This window comes from Moschus berezovskii, chromosome 11 (genome assembly GCF_049115385.1).
Source record: "Moschus berezovskii isolate FMDL1 chromosome 11, NW_MosBer_1.0, whole genome shotgun sequence".
Lineage (NCBI taxonomy): Eukaryota > Metazoa > Chordata > Mammalia > Artiodactyla > Moschidae > Moschus > Moschus berezovskii.
This window is the reverse complement of record NC_142470.1, coordinates 68,978,604-68,994,629: the sequence shown is the minus strand read 5'-3', so window position 1 is coordinate 68,994,629 and position 16,026 is coordinate 68,978,604. Positions and strand designations below refer to the sequence as shown.

At 41.5% G+C, this 16,026-nt stretch overlaps 1 protein-coding gene across 9 annotated transcripts in view; it reads left to right on the top strand.

Annotated features, from left to right (window-relative positions):
* Positions 1-16,026, top strand: part of CCDC85A (coiled-coil domain containing 85A) — a 217,942-nt gene that overhangs the window by 10,336 nt on the left and 191,580 nt on the right. Inside the window, exon 3 of one of the 9 annotated variants that reach the window (XM_055400827.2) lies at positions 9,325-10,391. The exons of the other annotated variants lie outside the window; for them this stretch is intronic. Coding sequence (XP_055256802.2) covers positions 9,325-9,470 — 146 coding nt within the window. The 3' untranslated portion in view covers positions 9,471-10,391. Of the gene's footprint in view, positions 1-9,324; positions 10,392-16,026 lie in introns of those variants that run through there. 9 annotated transcript variants of the gene reach the window in all.

Here is a 16,026-nt window from a genome sequence, read left to right as displayed (position 1 = left end):
ATGTGGCCAAGTTAGAAGTAAAACGACTGGTTTATGAAGTGGAGTTTTTGCATCCAAAAAATTTCAGTACCTGAGGTTTTTCACTTTATTTGAAAGCTGCCCCAGAGTCTGTGTGCAGTCAGCTCTGAGCAGTGGTCGAGGCCACCAATTTTAACAGTGACACAAAGGGGTAAATTTTCAATATCATACTTGGGGATTTACCTGTTGGATTTCATTTCATCCTAATCTCATAGTGCTGAAAATTGACTCCTGAAGCTTGGCTTCTAATACATCCAATATTTTAAGCACAGATTTGGAACTGGAAAGAGCAGGAAAGGGCGGATGCTGTTGCCTTCTCAGTTGTGTGTGCTGGGAGGTGGAAGCCAGGAGAAGCCAATTCACTGTTGTATTGAGGCCACTGCCTGGCTGGAGGGGGCTTTTACTTTGCTGATGGCGCCCTCCCTTGCTCTTGCTCTTTCTCGAGGAGGTGGAGGAGCGGCCTGATTGCAGGGTAGCCTCAGCTGTGTAGTTCTCACAAGAGATGAAAATCTTTTAAAAAGATATTTTGGTTGTGTTGCTATCACAGGATGTATGTATCATCAGTCATGAAACTTGACTTCGGGGGTAATGGGTTAATGGGAAGGTAAAGTTGATGACTTTTTCCATTTCTTGATTATTTTTTAACTAGCATGGAAAGTAAATGTGCACACTATTTTGAGGAAATTTTGTAAGTTGAACCAAAATACAGATTACTTAAGGGCAGGTGGTTCACTTACAAAACAATTCTTCTTTATTTAAATAAAGAACTTCTCTAATTAACGTACGATTTAACTTACCAGAAGGGATTTTAGGTGCAATTTTTAAGCAATTTGTGCTAAGTGAGGTCTGTCTCTAGAAATGAGAGGACATTACATCATGGAATCTTATTGCCTGAGTTCAGACAAATTTCACAGGAAAATTATTAAAAAAATTTTTTTTTAATTTAGTTAAAAATTTGATGTAACATAGATGTATTCCTTAGATGAAACCATAGCTTCTTGTTTACTTCAAGTTTTCTCTTTCAAAAGTGACAAATCTTCTGACAGTTGATATCCTCACCAAAGTGTATTTGTAGTCCATTTGCATTGCATTTTTATTTCAATAATTAATTGGAAAATGAAGAGGCACGATGAGATGTTTATGGTTCATCAGCCTAGAAACTTGGGCACTGGTAGCTTGTGTTTATCCTGCTGTTACAAATTAATTTTTTATATGGATGGTAAGACATGACTTTTCAAAATTTTAAATCCCCACATACTTTGATTGAATTACTGGCTTGTAAACAGATAGGAATCGGGAGTGAGGTAAATCCCAAATTGCAAATTTGCTGAGTCATTTACAGAGTCCTTCAGTGTGGGGTTGGAGTGATGGTTGTTTCAGATGAGCATTTAAATATTTTTGCTTGAACACAGAGCAGGTGAAAGTTGAGGGAGTCGTCTTGTGTGATTTGGGGGGTGTAGCAGCATTCCCGACTTATGGGTCTACCGGTAAGCCATCCCCAGTTGTGACAGTTATATCTCCAGATGGCTGTCGAAGGTTCCTGGGGTAGTGAGACGGAAAAATTGCCCCTGGTTCAAATCATTGCTTTTGAGCAGTGTTTTTCAGTTTGGCTGCAGGTTAAAATCACTGGGCCGACTTTGTAAAAAACACTGGTGCATGGACCCCACATTCTGATGAACATTGATTTGTTCTGGCACTGTCCTGTGGGCACACTGTAAAAAAGAACCCTTCAGATGATTCTAATAAGCAGACCAAGTGGAAGCCCCTAGCCAAGGTGCGTGGTTGTTGGATAAGATAGGTTGGTGTGAGTGAAGCTCTTAAACAGCTAGGCAGCCTGGGAAGAAGGAAGTTCTTTCCTTTGCTGAACTCCAGAACTGAGAGGACTGATCACAGCAGGTACTGGAAACCTGCACCCCTCATAACCCCAGCTCAAGACTATCTTTGGGGGTGTGGGTTGAAAATTTGAGTTTTTGGTGGGTGGGATTATAAGGTTAATTTGGGGAAACTCTGTCATATGAATCATTTAAGGCTACTTTTTAAAGCCTTCAGATCAAGATAAAGAAGAATGGGGGTTTCTAACTTATTTCCAGTGGATGCTTATGGTGCATGTAGATCACATGGCATCTGCCACCCTAATGGCTTTTTCCCACAAGAGAACCCTGCATTTCAGATTTCTCAGTTTATAGGTTTTACCTTGAGTTTTAAGATTGCTTCTAATTCTCTGCTGAGGTTACTAGTGAGTAGATGAAAGATGCTGATAACACAGAAATGGCCTTGTCTGTTAGGAATGAGATGACCTGTGTGTAGAAGAGCCTAGCAGGGTTTCTCTGAAGCAAGGTTGACTGTGAGTTCAATAGTGGTACATTACAGTATGAGTGATTGCTCTCATCCATCTTTTATTTTTGCTTAGAAACAGTCAGACCATCACTTATGAATGCATTGGACAATAGAAATTGACTGTCTATTGGGAGAAAAATATCAGCAGTTACAGTTACAGAAATACTACAGAACTGATTTTTAACTGAGGTACTCTGAGTATATTTTCTATTGTGTGATCTTACACAGAGATGGTTAAAGACCTCAATAATAGGATAATAGTTTTTGATATTCAGGGTTCAGTATGGTAATTTGGTAGCCTTGTATACACTTTGATAGGACATCAATTTAAAGATGTTTTGAAAAGTATTACCGATTATATTCTACCTGTTTATTCAAAGCATGTTGCATTTATCATAAGAATAAATTTGATTTAATGACATCAGTCAGTTCAGTCGCTCAATTGTGTCCGACTCTTTGTGACCCCATGAACCGCAGCACGCCAGGCCTTCCTGTCCATCACCAACTCCTGGAGGCCTCCCAAACCCATGTCCATCGAATCAGCGATGCCATCCAACCATCTCATTCTCTGTCGTCCCCGTGTCCTCCTGCCCTCAATCTTTCCCAGCATCAGGGTCTTTTCCAATGAGTCAGCTCTTTGCATCAGGTGGCCAAAGTATTGGAGTTTCAGCTTCAACATCAGTCCTTTCAATGAACACCCAGGACTGATCTCCTTTAGGATGGACTTGTTGGATCTCCTTGTAGTCCAAGGGACTCCAAGAGTCTTTTCCAACACCACAGTTCAAAAGCGTCAATTCTTTGGCACTCAGCTTTCTTCACAGTCCAAATCTCACATCCATACATGACTACTGGAAAAACCATAGCCTTGACTAGACAGACTTTTGCTGGCAAAGCAATGTCTCTGCTTTTTAATATGCTGTCTAGGTTGGTCATAACTTTCCTTCCCAGGAGCAAGCGTCTTTTAATTTCATGGCTTCAGTCACCATCTGCAGTGATTTTTTAGCCCAGAAAAATAAAGTCAGCCACTGTTTCCACCGTTTCCCATCTATCTGCCATGAAGTGATGGTACTGGATGCAGTGATCTTGTTTTCTGAATGTTGAGCTTTAAGCCAACTTTTTCACTCTCCTCTTTCACTTTCATCAAGAGGCTCTTTAGTTCTTCTTTGCTTTCTGCCATAAGGGTGGTGTTATCTGCATATCTGAGGTTATTGATATTTCTCCCGGCAATCTTGATTCCAGCTTGTGCTTCTTCCAGCCCAGCGTTTCTCATGATGTACTCTGCATAGAAGTTAAATAAGCAGGGTGACAATATATAGCCTTGACATACTCTTTTTCCTATTTGGAACCAGTCTGTTGTTCCATGTCCAATTCTAATTGTTGCTTCCTGACCTGCATACAGGTTTCTCAAGAGGCAGGTCAGGTGGTCTGGTATGCCCATCTCTTTCAGAATTTTCCACAGTTTATTGTGATCCACACAATCAAAGGCTTTGGCATAGTCAGTAAAGCAGAAATAGATGTTTTTCTGCAACTCTCTTGCTTTTTTAGTGATCCATTGGATGTTGGCAATTTGATCTCTGGTTCCTCTGCCTTTTCTAAAACCAGCTTGAACATTTGGAAGTTCACAGTTCACGTATTGCTGAAGCCTGACTTGGAGAATTTTGAGCATGACTTTACTAGCGTGTGAGATGAGTGCAATTGTATGGTAGTTTGAGCATTCTTTGGCATTGCCTTTCTTTGGGATTGGAATGAAAACTGATCTTTCCAGTCCTGTGGCCACTGCTGCATTTTCCAAATTTGCTGCTATATTAAGTGAAACACTTTCACAGTGTCGTCTTTTAGGATTTGAAATAGCGCAACTGGAATTCCATCACCTCCACTAGCTTTGTAGTGATGCTTCTTAAGGCCAACTTGACTTCACATTCCAGGATATTTGGCTCTAAGTGAGTGATCACACCATCGTGATTATCTGGGTCGTGAAGATCTTTTTTGTATAGTTCTTCTGTGTATTCTTGCCACCTCTTCTTAATATCTTCTACTTCTGTTAGGTCACTACCATTTCTGTCCTTTATTGAGCCCATCTTTGCATGAAATGTTCCCTTGGTATCTCTCATTTTCTTGAAGAGACCTCTAGTCTTTCCCATTCTGTTGTTTTCCTCTATTTCTTTGCATTGATCACTGAGAAAGGCATATCTCTCCTTGCTGTTCTTTGGAACTCTGCATTCACATGGGTATATCTTTCCTTTTCTCCTTTGCTTTTCACTTCCTGTCTTTTCATAGCTATTTGTAAGGCCTCCTCAGAGAGCCATTTTGCTTTTTTGTTTTTCTTTTTCTTGGGGATGGTCTTGATTCCTGTCTCCTGTACAGTGTCATGAACCTCCATCGTTAGTTCATCAGGCACTCTATCAGATCTAGTCCCTTAAATCTATTTCTCACTTCCACTATGTAGTCATAAGGGTTTTGATTTAAGTCATACCTGAATGGTCTAGTGGTTTTCCCCACTTTCTTCAATTTCAGTCTGAATTTGGCAATAAGGAGTTCATGATCTGAGCCACAGTCAGCTCCTGGTCTTGTTTTTGCTGACTGAATAAAGCTTCTCCATCTTTGGCTGCAAAGAATGTAATCAGACTGATTTCGGTGTCAACTATCTGATGATGTCCATGTGTAGAGTCTTCTCTTGTGTTGTTGGAAGTGGGTGTTTTGCTATGACCAGTGCGTTCTCTTGACAGAACTCTATTAGCCTTTGCCCTGCTTCATTCTATACTCCAAGGCCAAATTTGCCTGTTACTCCAGGTGTTTCTTGACTCCCTACTTTTGCATTCCAGTCCCCTATAATGAAAAGGACATCTTTTTTTGGGTGTTAGTTCTATTTAATGACATAGAATGCTTAATATTGGAAATATAGTTTAAGATATTGCAAAATATCTGAGGGAAAAACTCCTATTGGAAAACCTAGATGGCTTACAGAGGTAATTTCTAGTAGAATGTAAGTTTTTTAGCTGCACTGGCAATAATAACACAAAGCTATAAACATTCTTGAAATCTTGGGGACCATTTTAATCTTCTAAGGAGCTTATCTATATCATCTATATGCTCTCTGTGTGTGTATGTGTGTGTATATATATATTTCAGTAACTTTAATATTATGTTTAACTAATGCCAACCATTCAGCTGATTGATTCTGTTTAGCAAACGTCTTCAAATGCATTGGGGTTCAGTCACATAAGTTGTGAAGCTGAAGATGAATTACTTTCAGCTGATCATGGTTGTGTTCTTTAGACCTAGTTGAAATCAATTAAACATTTGTAGTTTGGGGTCCATTGCAACTTTTCAGAAGATATACACAGTAGGAAAATACCCTTGAGTTAGTAATGTTTTTATCTTTTTCATCTGAAATGATTCAGAAAAATCCTAATTTACAACAAAATTATGGTGACTATTCCGTTTCATCTGAGAAGTCATTTTCACAAGTGTCAAATGAATAAGACAGAGTGATTGCTGTAAGGCTCTACATTTACTCATAGTAATGATAGATTATTCTGGAGACGTCAGTGTGGGGATCATACTAGTTAAGCACCACTGCTCAAAAGTAAGCATGTGAAGCCAAACCTTGCAAAAACTGGAAAAAAAAGTTTTGCTTGTATAGCACCATTGGGCTAGTGTGTGCTGAAGTCTCCTGGAGGAGGGCGTGGGAACCCACTCTAGGATTCTTGCCTGGAGAGTCTCATGGACTGAGGAGCCTGTGTGTCTCCAGAGGTGGCCACAGTCCATAGTGTCGAAGAGTCGGGCATGACTGAAGCAACTTAGCATGTACCCACGTGCTGAAGTCTATGGCCCTAGACTCTGAAATTTCTCGTTTTAGCCACTTCTGATATTTAGAAAGTCTGAAGATAGATAGAGCTGTGAGTCCCTACGTTAGATGGCTCTTCTTTATTTTTTTTCCAGTATCTACTTTTAATAGATTTTCAGTCACTCTAGTACCAGCATGGTGTCAGCAGTATTCCTTGCTGCCCTTACCTGGCCTGATTTTAACTCATTTCCTCACTGTTTCTAAATTCTGCTCTGCTCTAATGGTTGTCATACCTTGGGAAAATGGATAACCACACTGATTAGAAAGAACTGTGTTGAAAACAAGAGTAAGTGACCTTGAAGTATCCTTCAGTGAGTAAAGTTCATGGGCTTTAGTGCATGATCCATGTGTCATGCATTTATCAGTTATTTGGGCTGAAAAAGTAAGTTTTTGCTTTTTTTCTGAGTCTTGGCTGTATTTCAGATAATCGAAGTGCTTCTATAATACAGGGGTCCCCCTACCTTTCAAAAATTTGCTCTACTGAAGACCTACCTTAGTCCCTGTTTTTGCTAACCTAAAGAAATCTAAAGAGGATATTCAATTTTGTGGAAAAGTGAAAAGCAAAAATAGCTTTCAGGGTTGGTTTGGCAGTGAGCCTCTGGAGAGGCAGTGGACACCCCAAGTGGTGAGGTGGCAACACCAAGCTCCTTCCCCAGGAACCACACTCAGCATCAGGCCACCGTAGCTTTTCACTGTGTCTGTGAGCATCTATGCTTTATCTCGATTTGCTTTGTGCATCTGTTAGCAAGATGTATCTGAGGTAATTGCTGCTTCACTTTACGCCATTTCAGCTTACAAACAGTTTCATAGGAACGCTCGTTTTTTCTGATAGCAGGAGAACCTGTTAGCAACTCAGCAATTTTTGCTCCTTGGGTACTACAGAACAACCAGGTTGCTCTTAATACTACTTTAATGCATAGTGTTTATGACAAGCTTTTTGAACATTTGAAGAAAAACACTTATTTTGAACTCGATCCTGGGAAATATTAAAAGTTTCATTTTATGAAATGGGCTGATTCTTCAAGAGTTCTAGGAAATTTGTGATTCAACATCAAGAGTAGACCATGGGACACTTGAGAAATCAGATGTGTGAAATCTCAGCTCTAATTTCTGTCTCTAATGTGCAAAAGAGTGAGGTTCAAGTTACTGCTGCTCCTAACATAAATTGCCTTCTCTTTTAGAGTGCCATTTGAGAGTTTCCAATAGAAAGAGTGGCTGCTCTTTCAGAGAGGGGAGATCCTTGAGCAGCAGAGTGGCAGAAGAGGTGTTTAGAGAAGAGAAAAGAGTAGAAGAATAGCAGCTTGTTTCATTGTCCTTATACAGGCAATACTGGTTTGTCCTCCTTAAGAAAAGACAATGGCTAAGTTATTCACACCATTGAGTTGTTTACAGTTTTCATGTCCCAAAGTGTTAAATGTATTATAGCGCTTACATACTTGAGTCATTATGGAACGGTGCACAAAGTCTTGGGAGTTCATCTTGGCCCTGGTTTGAAATTAGGCACACATTCGATTATGAAAGTGTGGGGAGTGATATTTTTTAGTTTTTCCTTCTTCAGATCCTTAGTTTTTTAGGTCTCCCGTGGGCTTTTCTATGAGACAGAATATGTGAAGGAGAAAGGTTGGGTTTGAAGATTGCTCTGAGTTTGTGTTTCAGTTATTAGCTTTTCTGTCCCATGTGCGCACTGTATTGAGTGTTCTTATAAGCATTTTTCATCATACATTAAATGGTTTGAATCTGAAAATACTGAATGACTCCTTCCATTTCCAGCTGCATAAAGGAAAGTGATTACTTACATTTAAAAATCTCACAGACAAGATAATTATATCACCTTTTTTGCTTGCTGCTGTGGTTGAGGGATAGAATGTTTTGGTTACCTTTTGATGACCAAAATTTTGAAGATGGTTTCTGATTCCTGAGTTGGTTTCTGTAGTCAACATGTTCATTGCTATGTTAAACTCAGAATTTCATCTTCTAGTCTTGATTGTAAAGGAAACTGAAAGGCCCTCTCATCTTTCTTCCAATTATTGAGGGGGTCATCTTTTGACTTTTACGGGTGACCCTGATCTGGCTGATGTGCAATTGCAGCTTCCTGAGTGTCCATAATTGCCTCTTGTTTTAGAAATGTTAAGTGTAAATTGCATTTGGGAGCATAGATACATGTGTTTATACATATTTATTTTATTTGGTTAATTGAGAATGTCTATTTCACTGCTAAACAATTAGGACACTATCTGATAACACTTGGAGCTGTAAGTTCAGTTCAGTCGCTCAGTCATGTCTGACTCTTGGCGACCACATGGACTGCAGCACACTACCAGGCTTCCCTGTCCATCACCAACTCCCGGAGCTTGCTCAAACTCATGTCCATCAATTTGATGGAGCTGTAAAGTCCTCTCCATTTCATGCACTTCTGATTGAGAAAATTGACTTTCAGAGATGTTCAGTGAGTTGTTCAAGGCCAATTGCCAGTTAATAGAGAACTGGAGGAGAAGGAAATGGCAACCCACTCCAATGTTCTTGCCTGGAGAATCCCTGGGATGGGGGAGCCTGGTGGGCTGCTGTCTATGGGGTTGCACAGAGTCGGACACGACTGAAGCAACTTAGCAGTAGCAGCAACAGCAGAAAACTAGAATCCTGTTGACTGCAGGGCAAAGCATCACTTTTATAAAGATATTTAATCTTCCAGACTTTGAAGGTGCTTGATGTAGGGGGATAGTGTTAACAGATGCTAACTGGAATAGGAAACCAGTCTTTCTGTATTCCTATTGGAAATTCCAGAAAACCAGCGAATTGCAGTGATGAGTGCGACAGGGCAGATGTCAGTAGACTTGGGCCTAGAGCAGTTGCAGAGGAGACCTGGAGATGCAGGAGGGGAGCTGGGATTGGTTGCCCCGATTCAGTTAGATGGTGAACTGTTCACAGCTGGGGGAACAAGTCTTTAAATGCATCCCTAGTAGAAGGAATATTCCTGCTCTTTGCTTGAGAGAGCAATGGCCTTCTTGCTCTTCTTCCTCACACATGGACTCATCCTGCCCCAGGACCACATTCCTCCAGATCAACAGTCTTGTGAAAATGGGCTGATGTTAGTCCTGTCCTCACACATCTGATTGTCTTCACAGCCAGAGGGCTTTGTCTGGAGAAGTGTCAGCTTCTGGACCACAAGAGACAGAAGGAAAGACCAGGAGCAACGGGTTGGACCCGACGGCAACACCAACTGCTCTCAAGGAACTGTGTTTTAATAACTGCTTACTGCAAACAAAACTAATTAAGCCCGTTTTTCTGATTTATGCTACTATCGGCAGAAGTAAAGTACACTTCCATTACACTTTTGATGTCATTTAAAAGGTCAAAATATCTGAGTTGCAAATTTCTGTTCCAAGCAGCCTGGTCTGTTGACCTACTCTTGAGAATTCAAATTAACTATGCTTGTTAATTCAGCATCTCTTCAATTTTCCTAAACAGCAAGTGCCAGTTCACCTATTCACCTAAACAGTGTAATATAACCCTGAAAGACAGGTCACTTAGTCATATCTGTAGGTGATGGATTGCAAGTGACTCACAGGAAAAAAGTGATGTAAAAGTCAACTGACAGGAAAGAAGGAGAGGGAGTGAAATTACTGGACAAAGGCTGAATGAGGGGGGTGCCTTGAGGAATGTCAAAAGATCTACCTATTTGGTGGTGCCCCTTGGCTGATGGGCAGCAGTTTTACATGACTGGCAAGTCAGCTGCCTCATTATTATAGGACCCAGCCAGAATTGACCTGGTTATGGAGCTGTATGGGAGGGCAGGGGGACTGGCTGAATTTAGCTGTTTATTGTATATAAAGGGCACTTTGGAAGAGAATACATTTATGATTATGATCAATTAGAGGTCTAGAAATAAAGATTATTCAGGTGGTTTGTCATGAATAGCTTCCTCATTGTAAGTGATTTTCATGAATTGCTTGATTTTATAGTGTCCCTTTAGCTCTTAAACAGAGAGCAATACTTAGTCCTTCTTACTCTTACACTATATGACATATGGTTTTCACCTTAAACTACTTTTGACTTTTTCCTGTTGCAATCTCAAAACTGTCCACTTTGGGTTTTATTGGCCTAGCACATAAATCTGTCTGTGATGGAACCATTGTTCTTGCTAGAGTCTGACTAGACATGTATACAGTAGGTATTTATTTTAAAAAGAGAGCTAGGTCAGGGAGGTGGGAGGGGGGTTCGGGAGGGGGAACTCATGTACACCTGGGGCGGATTCATGTCAATGTATGGCAAAACCAACCAATATAATATTGTAAAATAATTAGCCTCCAATAAAAATAAAAATAAAAAGAGAGCTAGGTTACTACTATTATACCTGTTCACAAAACATAGCTAGTTATTTTTACATTTGTAGGTATAGGTGGAATTTCACATTTTAAAGGAATATGTAGATCAGTTCAGTTCAGTCGCACGGTGGTGTGAGATTCTTTGCGACTCCATGGACTGCAGCACGCCAGGACTCCATGTCTATTACCAACTCCCAGAGTTTACCCAAACTCATGTCCATTGAGTTGGTGATGCCATCTAACCATCTCATCCTCTGTCATCCCCTTCTCCTCCCACCTTCAATCTTTCTCAGCATCAGGGTCTTTTCAAATGAGTCAGTTCTTCGCATCAGGTGGCCAAAGTATTGGATTTCAGCTTCAGCATCAGTCTTTCCAATGAATATTCAGGACTGAATTTCCTTTAGGACGGACTGGTTTGATCTCCTTTCTGTCCAAAGGACTCTCAAGAGTCTTCTCCAACACCACAGTTCAAAACCATCAATTCTTCGGCGCTCAGCTTTCCTTATAGTCCAACTCTCACATCCATACATGACTACTGGAAAAATCATAGCTTTGACTAGATGGACCTTTGTTGGCAAAGTAATGTCTCTGCTTTTAAAAATGCTGTCTAGGTCAGTCTTAACTCTTCTTCCAAGGAGCAAGCGTCTTTTAATTTCATGGTTGCAGTTACCAACTGCAGTGATTTTTGGAGCCCCCTCAAAATAAAGTCTGTCAGTGGTTTCACCGTTTCCCCATTTATTTGCCAGGAAGTGATGGGACCAGATACCGTGATCTTAGTTTTCTGAATGTTGAGCTTTAAGCCAACTTTTTCACTCTCCTCTTTCACTTTCATCAAGAGGCTCTTTAGTTCTTCTTTGCTTTCTGCCATAAGGGTGGTGTCATCTGCATATCTGAGGTTATTGATATTTCTCCTGGCAATCTTGATTCCAGCTTGTGCTTCCTCCAGTCCAGCATTTCTCATGACGTACTCTGCATATAAGTTAAGTAAGCACGGTGACAAATATAGCATTAGTATACACCTTTCCCAATTTGGAACCAGTCTGTTGTTCCATGTCTAGTTCTTACTTGCTTCTTGGCCTGCATACAGGTTTCTCAAGAGGCAGGTCAGGTGGTCTGGTATTCCCATCTCTTTCAGAATTTTCCACAGTTTATTGTGATCCACACAGTCAAAGGCTTTGGCTTAATCAGTAAAACAGAAACAGATGTTTTTCTGGAACTCTCTTGCTTTTTCGATGATCCAGCGAATGTTGGCAATTTGATCTCTGGTTCCTCTGCCTTTTCTAAAACCTGCTTGAACATCTGGAAGTTCACGGTTCACATATTGCTGAAGCCTGGCTTGGAGAATTTTGAGCATGACTTTACTAGCGTGTGAGGTGAGTGCAATAGTGCAGTAGTTTGAGCATTCTTTAGCGTTGCCTTTCTTTGGGATTGGAATGAAAACTGACCTTTTCCCGTCCTGTGGCCACTTTTGTGTTTTCCAAATTTGCTGACATTGAGTGCAGCACTTTCACAGCATCATCTTTCAGGATTTGAAATAGCTCAACTGGAATTCCATCACGTCCACTAGCTTTGTTTGTAGTGATGTTTCCTAAGGCCCACTTGACTTCACATTCCAGGATTTCTGGCTCTAGGTGAGTGATCACACCTTCATGTTTATCTGGGTCATGATAATCTCTTTTGTGTAGTTCTTCTGTGTATGCTTTCCACCTCTTCTTTATATCTTCTGGTTCTGTTAGGTCCCTACCATTTCTGTCCTTTATTGAGCCCATCTTTGCATGAAAAGTTCCCTTGGCATCTCTAAGTTTCTTCAAGAGATCTCTATTACCCTTTGCCCTACTTCATTCTGTACTCCTAGGCCAAATTTGCCTGTCACTCTGGATATCTCTTGACCTCTTACTTTTGCATTCCAGTCCCCCCTATAATGAAAAGGACATCTATTTTTGGTGTTAGTTCTAGAAGGTCTTGTAGGTCTTCATAGAACCTTTCAGCTTCAGCTTCTTCAGCATTACTGGTTGGGGCATAGACTTGGATTACTGTGATATTGAATGATTTGCCTTAGTAATGGACAGAGATCATCCTGTTTTTTTAGATTGCATCCAAGTACTGCATTTTACACTCTTTTTTAAAAAAAATTATTTTAATTGGAGGCTAATTACTTACAATATTGTATTGGTTTTGCCATACATTGACATGAATTTGCCCCGGGTGTACATATGTTCCCCATCTTGAACCCTCCTCCCACCTCCCTCCCCATCCCATCCCTCTGGTTCATCCCAGTGCACCATCCCCGAGCATCCTGTATCATGCATCGAACATGGACTGACGATTCATTTCACATATGATAATGCACATGTTTCATTGCCATTCTCCCAAATCATGCCACCCTTGCCCTCTTTCACAGAGTCCAAAAGACTGTTCTATACATTTGTGTCTCTTTTGCTGTCTCGTATACAGGGTTATCATTTGCATCTTTCTAAATTCCATATATATGCATTAGTATACTGTATTGGTGTTTTTCTTTCTGGCTTACTTCACTCTGTATAATAGGCTCCAGTTTCATCCAACTCATTAGAACTGATTCAAATGTATTCCTTTTAATTGCTGAGTAATACTCCATTGTGCATTTTACACTCTTTTGTTGACTATGCTGGCTACTCCATTTCTTCTGAGGGATTTTTCCCCACAGTAGTAGATATAATGGTCATCTGAGTTAAATTCACCCATTCCAGCCCATTTTAGTTTGCTGATTCCTAAAATGTCGATGTTCACTCTTGCCATCTCCTTTTTGACCACTTCCAATTTACCTTGATTCATGAACCTAACATTCCTGGTGCCTGTGCAGTATTCGGACTTTACTTCCATTACCAGTCACATCCACAACTGGGTGGTGTTTTTGCTTTGGTTCCATGTCTTCATTCTTTCTGGAGTTATTTCTCCATTGATCTCCAGCAGCATATTGGGCACAACCGACCTGGGGAGTTCATCTTTTAGTGTCCTGTCTTTTTGCCTTTTCATACTGTTCATGGGGTTCTCAAGGCAGGAATACTGAAGTGGTTTGCCATTCCCTTCTCCAGTGGACCACGTTTTGTCAGAACTCTCCACCATGACCCATCCGTCTTGGGTGGCCCCACACAGCATGGCATGTAGTTTCATTGAGTTAGACAAGGCTGTGTCCATGTGATTAGATTCGTTAGTTTTCTGTGATTATGGTTTGCAGTCTGTCTGCCCTTTGAGAGAGAAGGATCAGACCCTTATGGAAGCTTCCTGATGGGAGAGACTGACTGAGGGGGAAACTGGGTCTTGTTCTGATGGGCGGGGCCGTGCACAGTATATCTTTAATCCAAATTTCTGTTGAAGGGCAGGGCTGTGTTCCCTCCCTTATTTGATCTGAGGCCAAACTATGGTGGGGGTAATAAAATAATGGTGACCTCCTTCAAAAGGTCCCATGTACACACTGGTACCCTCAGTGTCCCCAACCCTGCAGCAGGCCACTGCTGACCCACACTGCCACTGGAGACTCCTGGACACTCATGGGCAAGTCTGGGTCGGTCTTTAATGGGGTCACTGCTCCTTTCTCCTGGGTCCTGGTGCACACAAGGTTCTGTTTGTGCCCTCCCAGAGTCTGTTTCCCCAGTCCTGTGTAAATTCTGGAGGCTCTGTGGTGGGGTTAATGGTGACCTCCCCCAAGAAGGCTTATGCCATACCCAGATTTGCTTCACCCAGAGCCCCTGCCCTGCCCTTGCAGCAGTCCAGTGCTGACCCGTACCTCTCGGGAGGCACTCACACACAGTCCTGTCTCACTCTCTGTGGGGTCTCTGGGTCCTGCTGTACACAAGGTATGTTTGAGACCTCTGATTGTCTCTGGCGGGTGTGGGGTATGATTCTAAACGTGATTTTGCCCCTCCTACTGTCTTGCTGGGGCTTCTCCTTGCCCTTGGACGTGGGGTGTCTCCTCAAAGTCGCTCCAGCGCCAAGCAGCCACTGCTCCTGTGCCTACCGTCTTGCTGGGGCTACTCTACCCTTGGATGTGGGCTATCTCCTCACAGTTGCTCCAGCACCACGCAGCTCCAGCCATCCTTAAATTGGCATATGGCACACTAGCTTTATAACTTAAAAACAATGAAGCAGTCTTATAAACTTCGTTTATGTGGTATTTATTTAAAATGTATTTCAGAACAGTTAAAAATTATTACATTTTTTCATGGAGTTAGAGTGTGATACCCTAACTTCATAAAAGGAGATTTGGGTGTACAACTGGCTTTGCCACTTTCAACGTCGCACTTTGCTGTATGCCCTTCAGCACACCACCCACTTCAGTGGGCAAAATAATTTTTCTCTCAGATAAGGGGCTTGGAATACATATTTTCTAAGTCAGTGGTCTCAGAATTTGGATTTTATAGATGTATAAAACCTGAGAATAAACCAAGAATTGCCAATTTTCTATGTTTGTTAGGTAAGGACTACTGTAAAACAATCATCTGTTAACACTATCTGTCACAAAAGATCATTTGAACATTTAGAAACAAAGGATACTATTTACTAAAATGTAGTTTTTTTCTCTCACATTGTACTGATACATCTCTACTGAACTTTTTTGGGGAATAGTAACAGCATATAGCCTGGCTTTCAGATTCCAGGATGCACTGTGAAGTGCATGTCTAGTGCCCAGCATGTTTGTGGATTCTATTTTTATCTCAGTCATCATAGAAAATCTAGTTTGAACAGCTTGACATGTTGATAAACACAGAACCCACAATGTTGATTTCACTTAGGCAGAGTCTAGGTGAACTGATGGAAACCAGGAAGTACAGCCCATGTACCACTTCCAGCTCCTTGCTCCTCCTCTTACAAGGACGGGAAGACTGGAGACGCATCAAATTGAGAGCCTGACCAGCTTGGACTGGGGATTCCTCTCTCTGCGTGTGAGCCCACATGCCTTCCTCCAGAGTTTGTGCAGCTGGGTCTGGGCTCCTCACAGAGCAGTGAGGATGTTACCCTTGAGGGCTTCTGTGCTCAGGTGGAAGGTTCACTGTGTATGGCACCACCTGAGAACTGTGGCACTAAATCCTGCCCTGCGTCTCTGCGCCTTGTCAGGAACTTGTTGGGTTCGCAGCATTCCCCCAGCAATGTCAATACAGACCAGTCCCCTTTGGCATGGTGACAGTAATGATTGAATACATCATGGGTGAACAGGGAGCTCTAGAGGCTATAGCGGAGGTGTCTTGGGATTTGTAGCATCCTGGAGTCTGATGTAAGATTTCTTCTCTTCAGGTGGTCTCAGATGGTAGGCTGAAAATGGGTTGGCCATGGGTGAAAAATGCATTCTGGGTCAAGATTCTTATTTCCCTGTTGCTTAATGGGACAGTGCTCTGGAAAATCAGAGTGGAGGAATTTACTTTCTGCTCCTTTGTAGACCAGATTTTCTCAAATCTCTTTACCACCTTTGTACCAAATGGGAGAGGATGGTTTAATCAACTCAAGATTGGAAGAGAATAAGCCAAT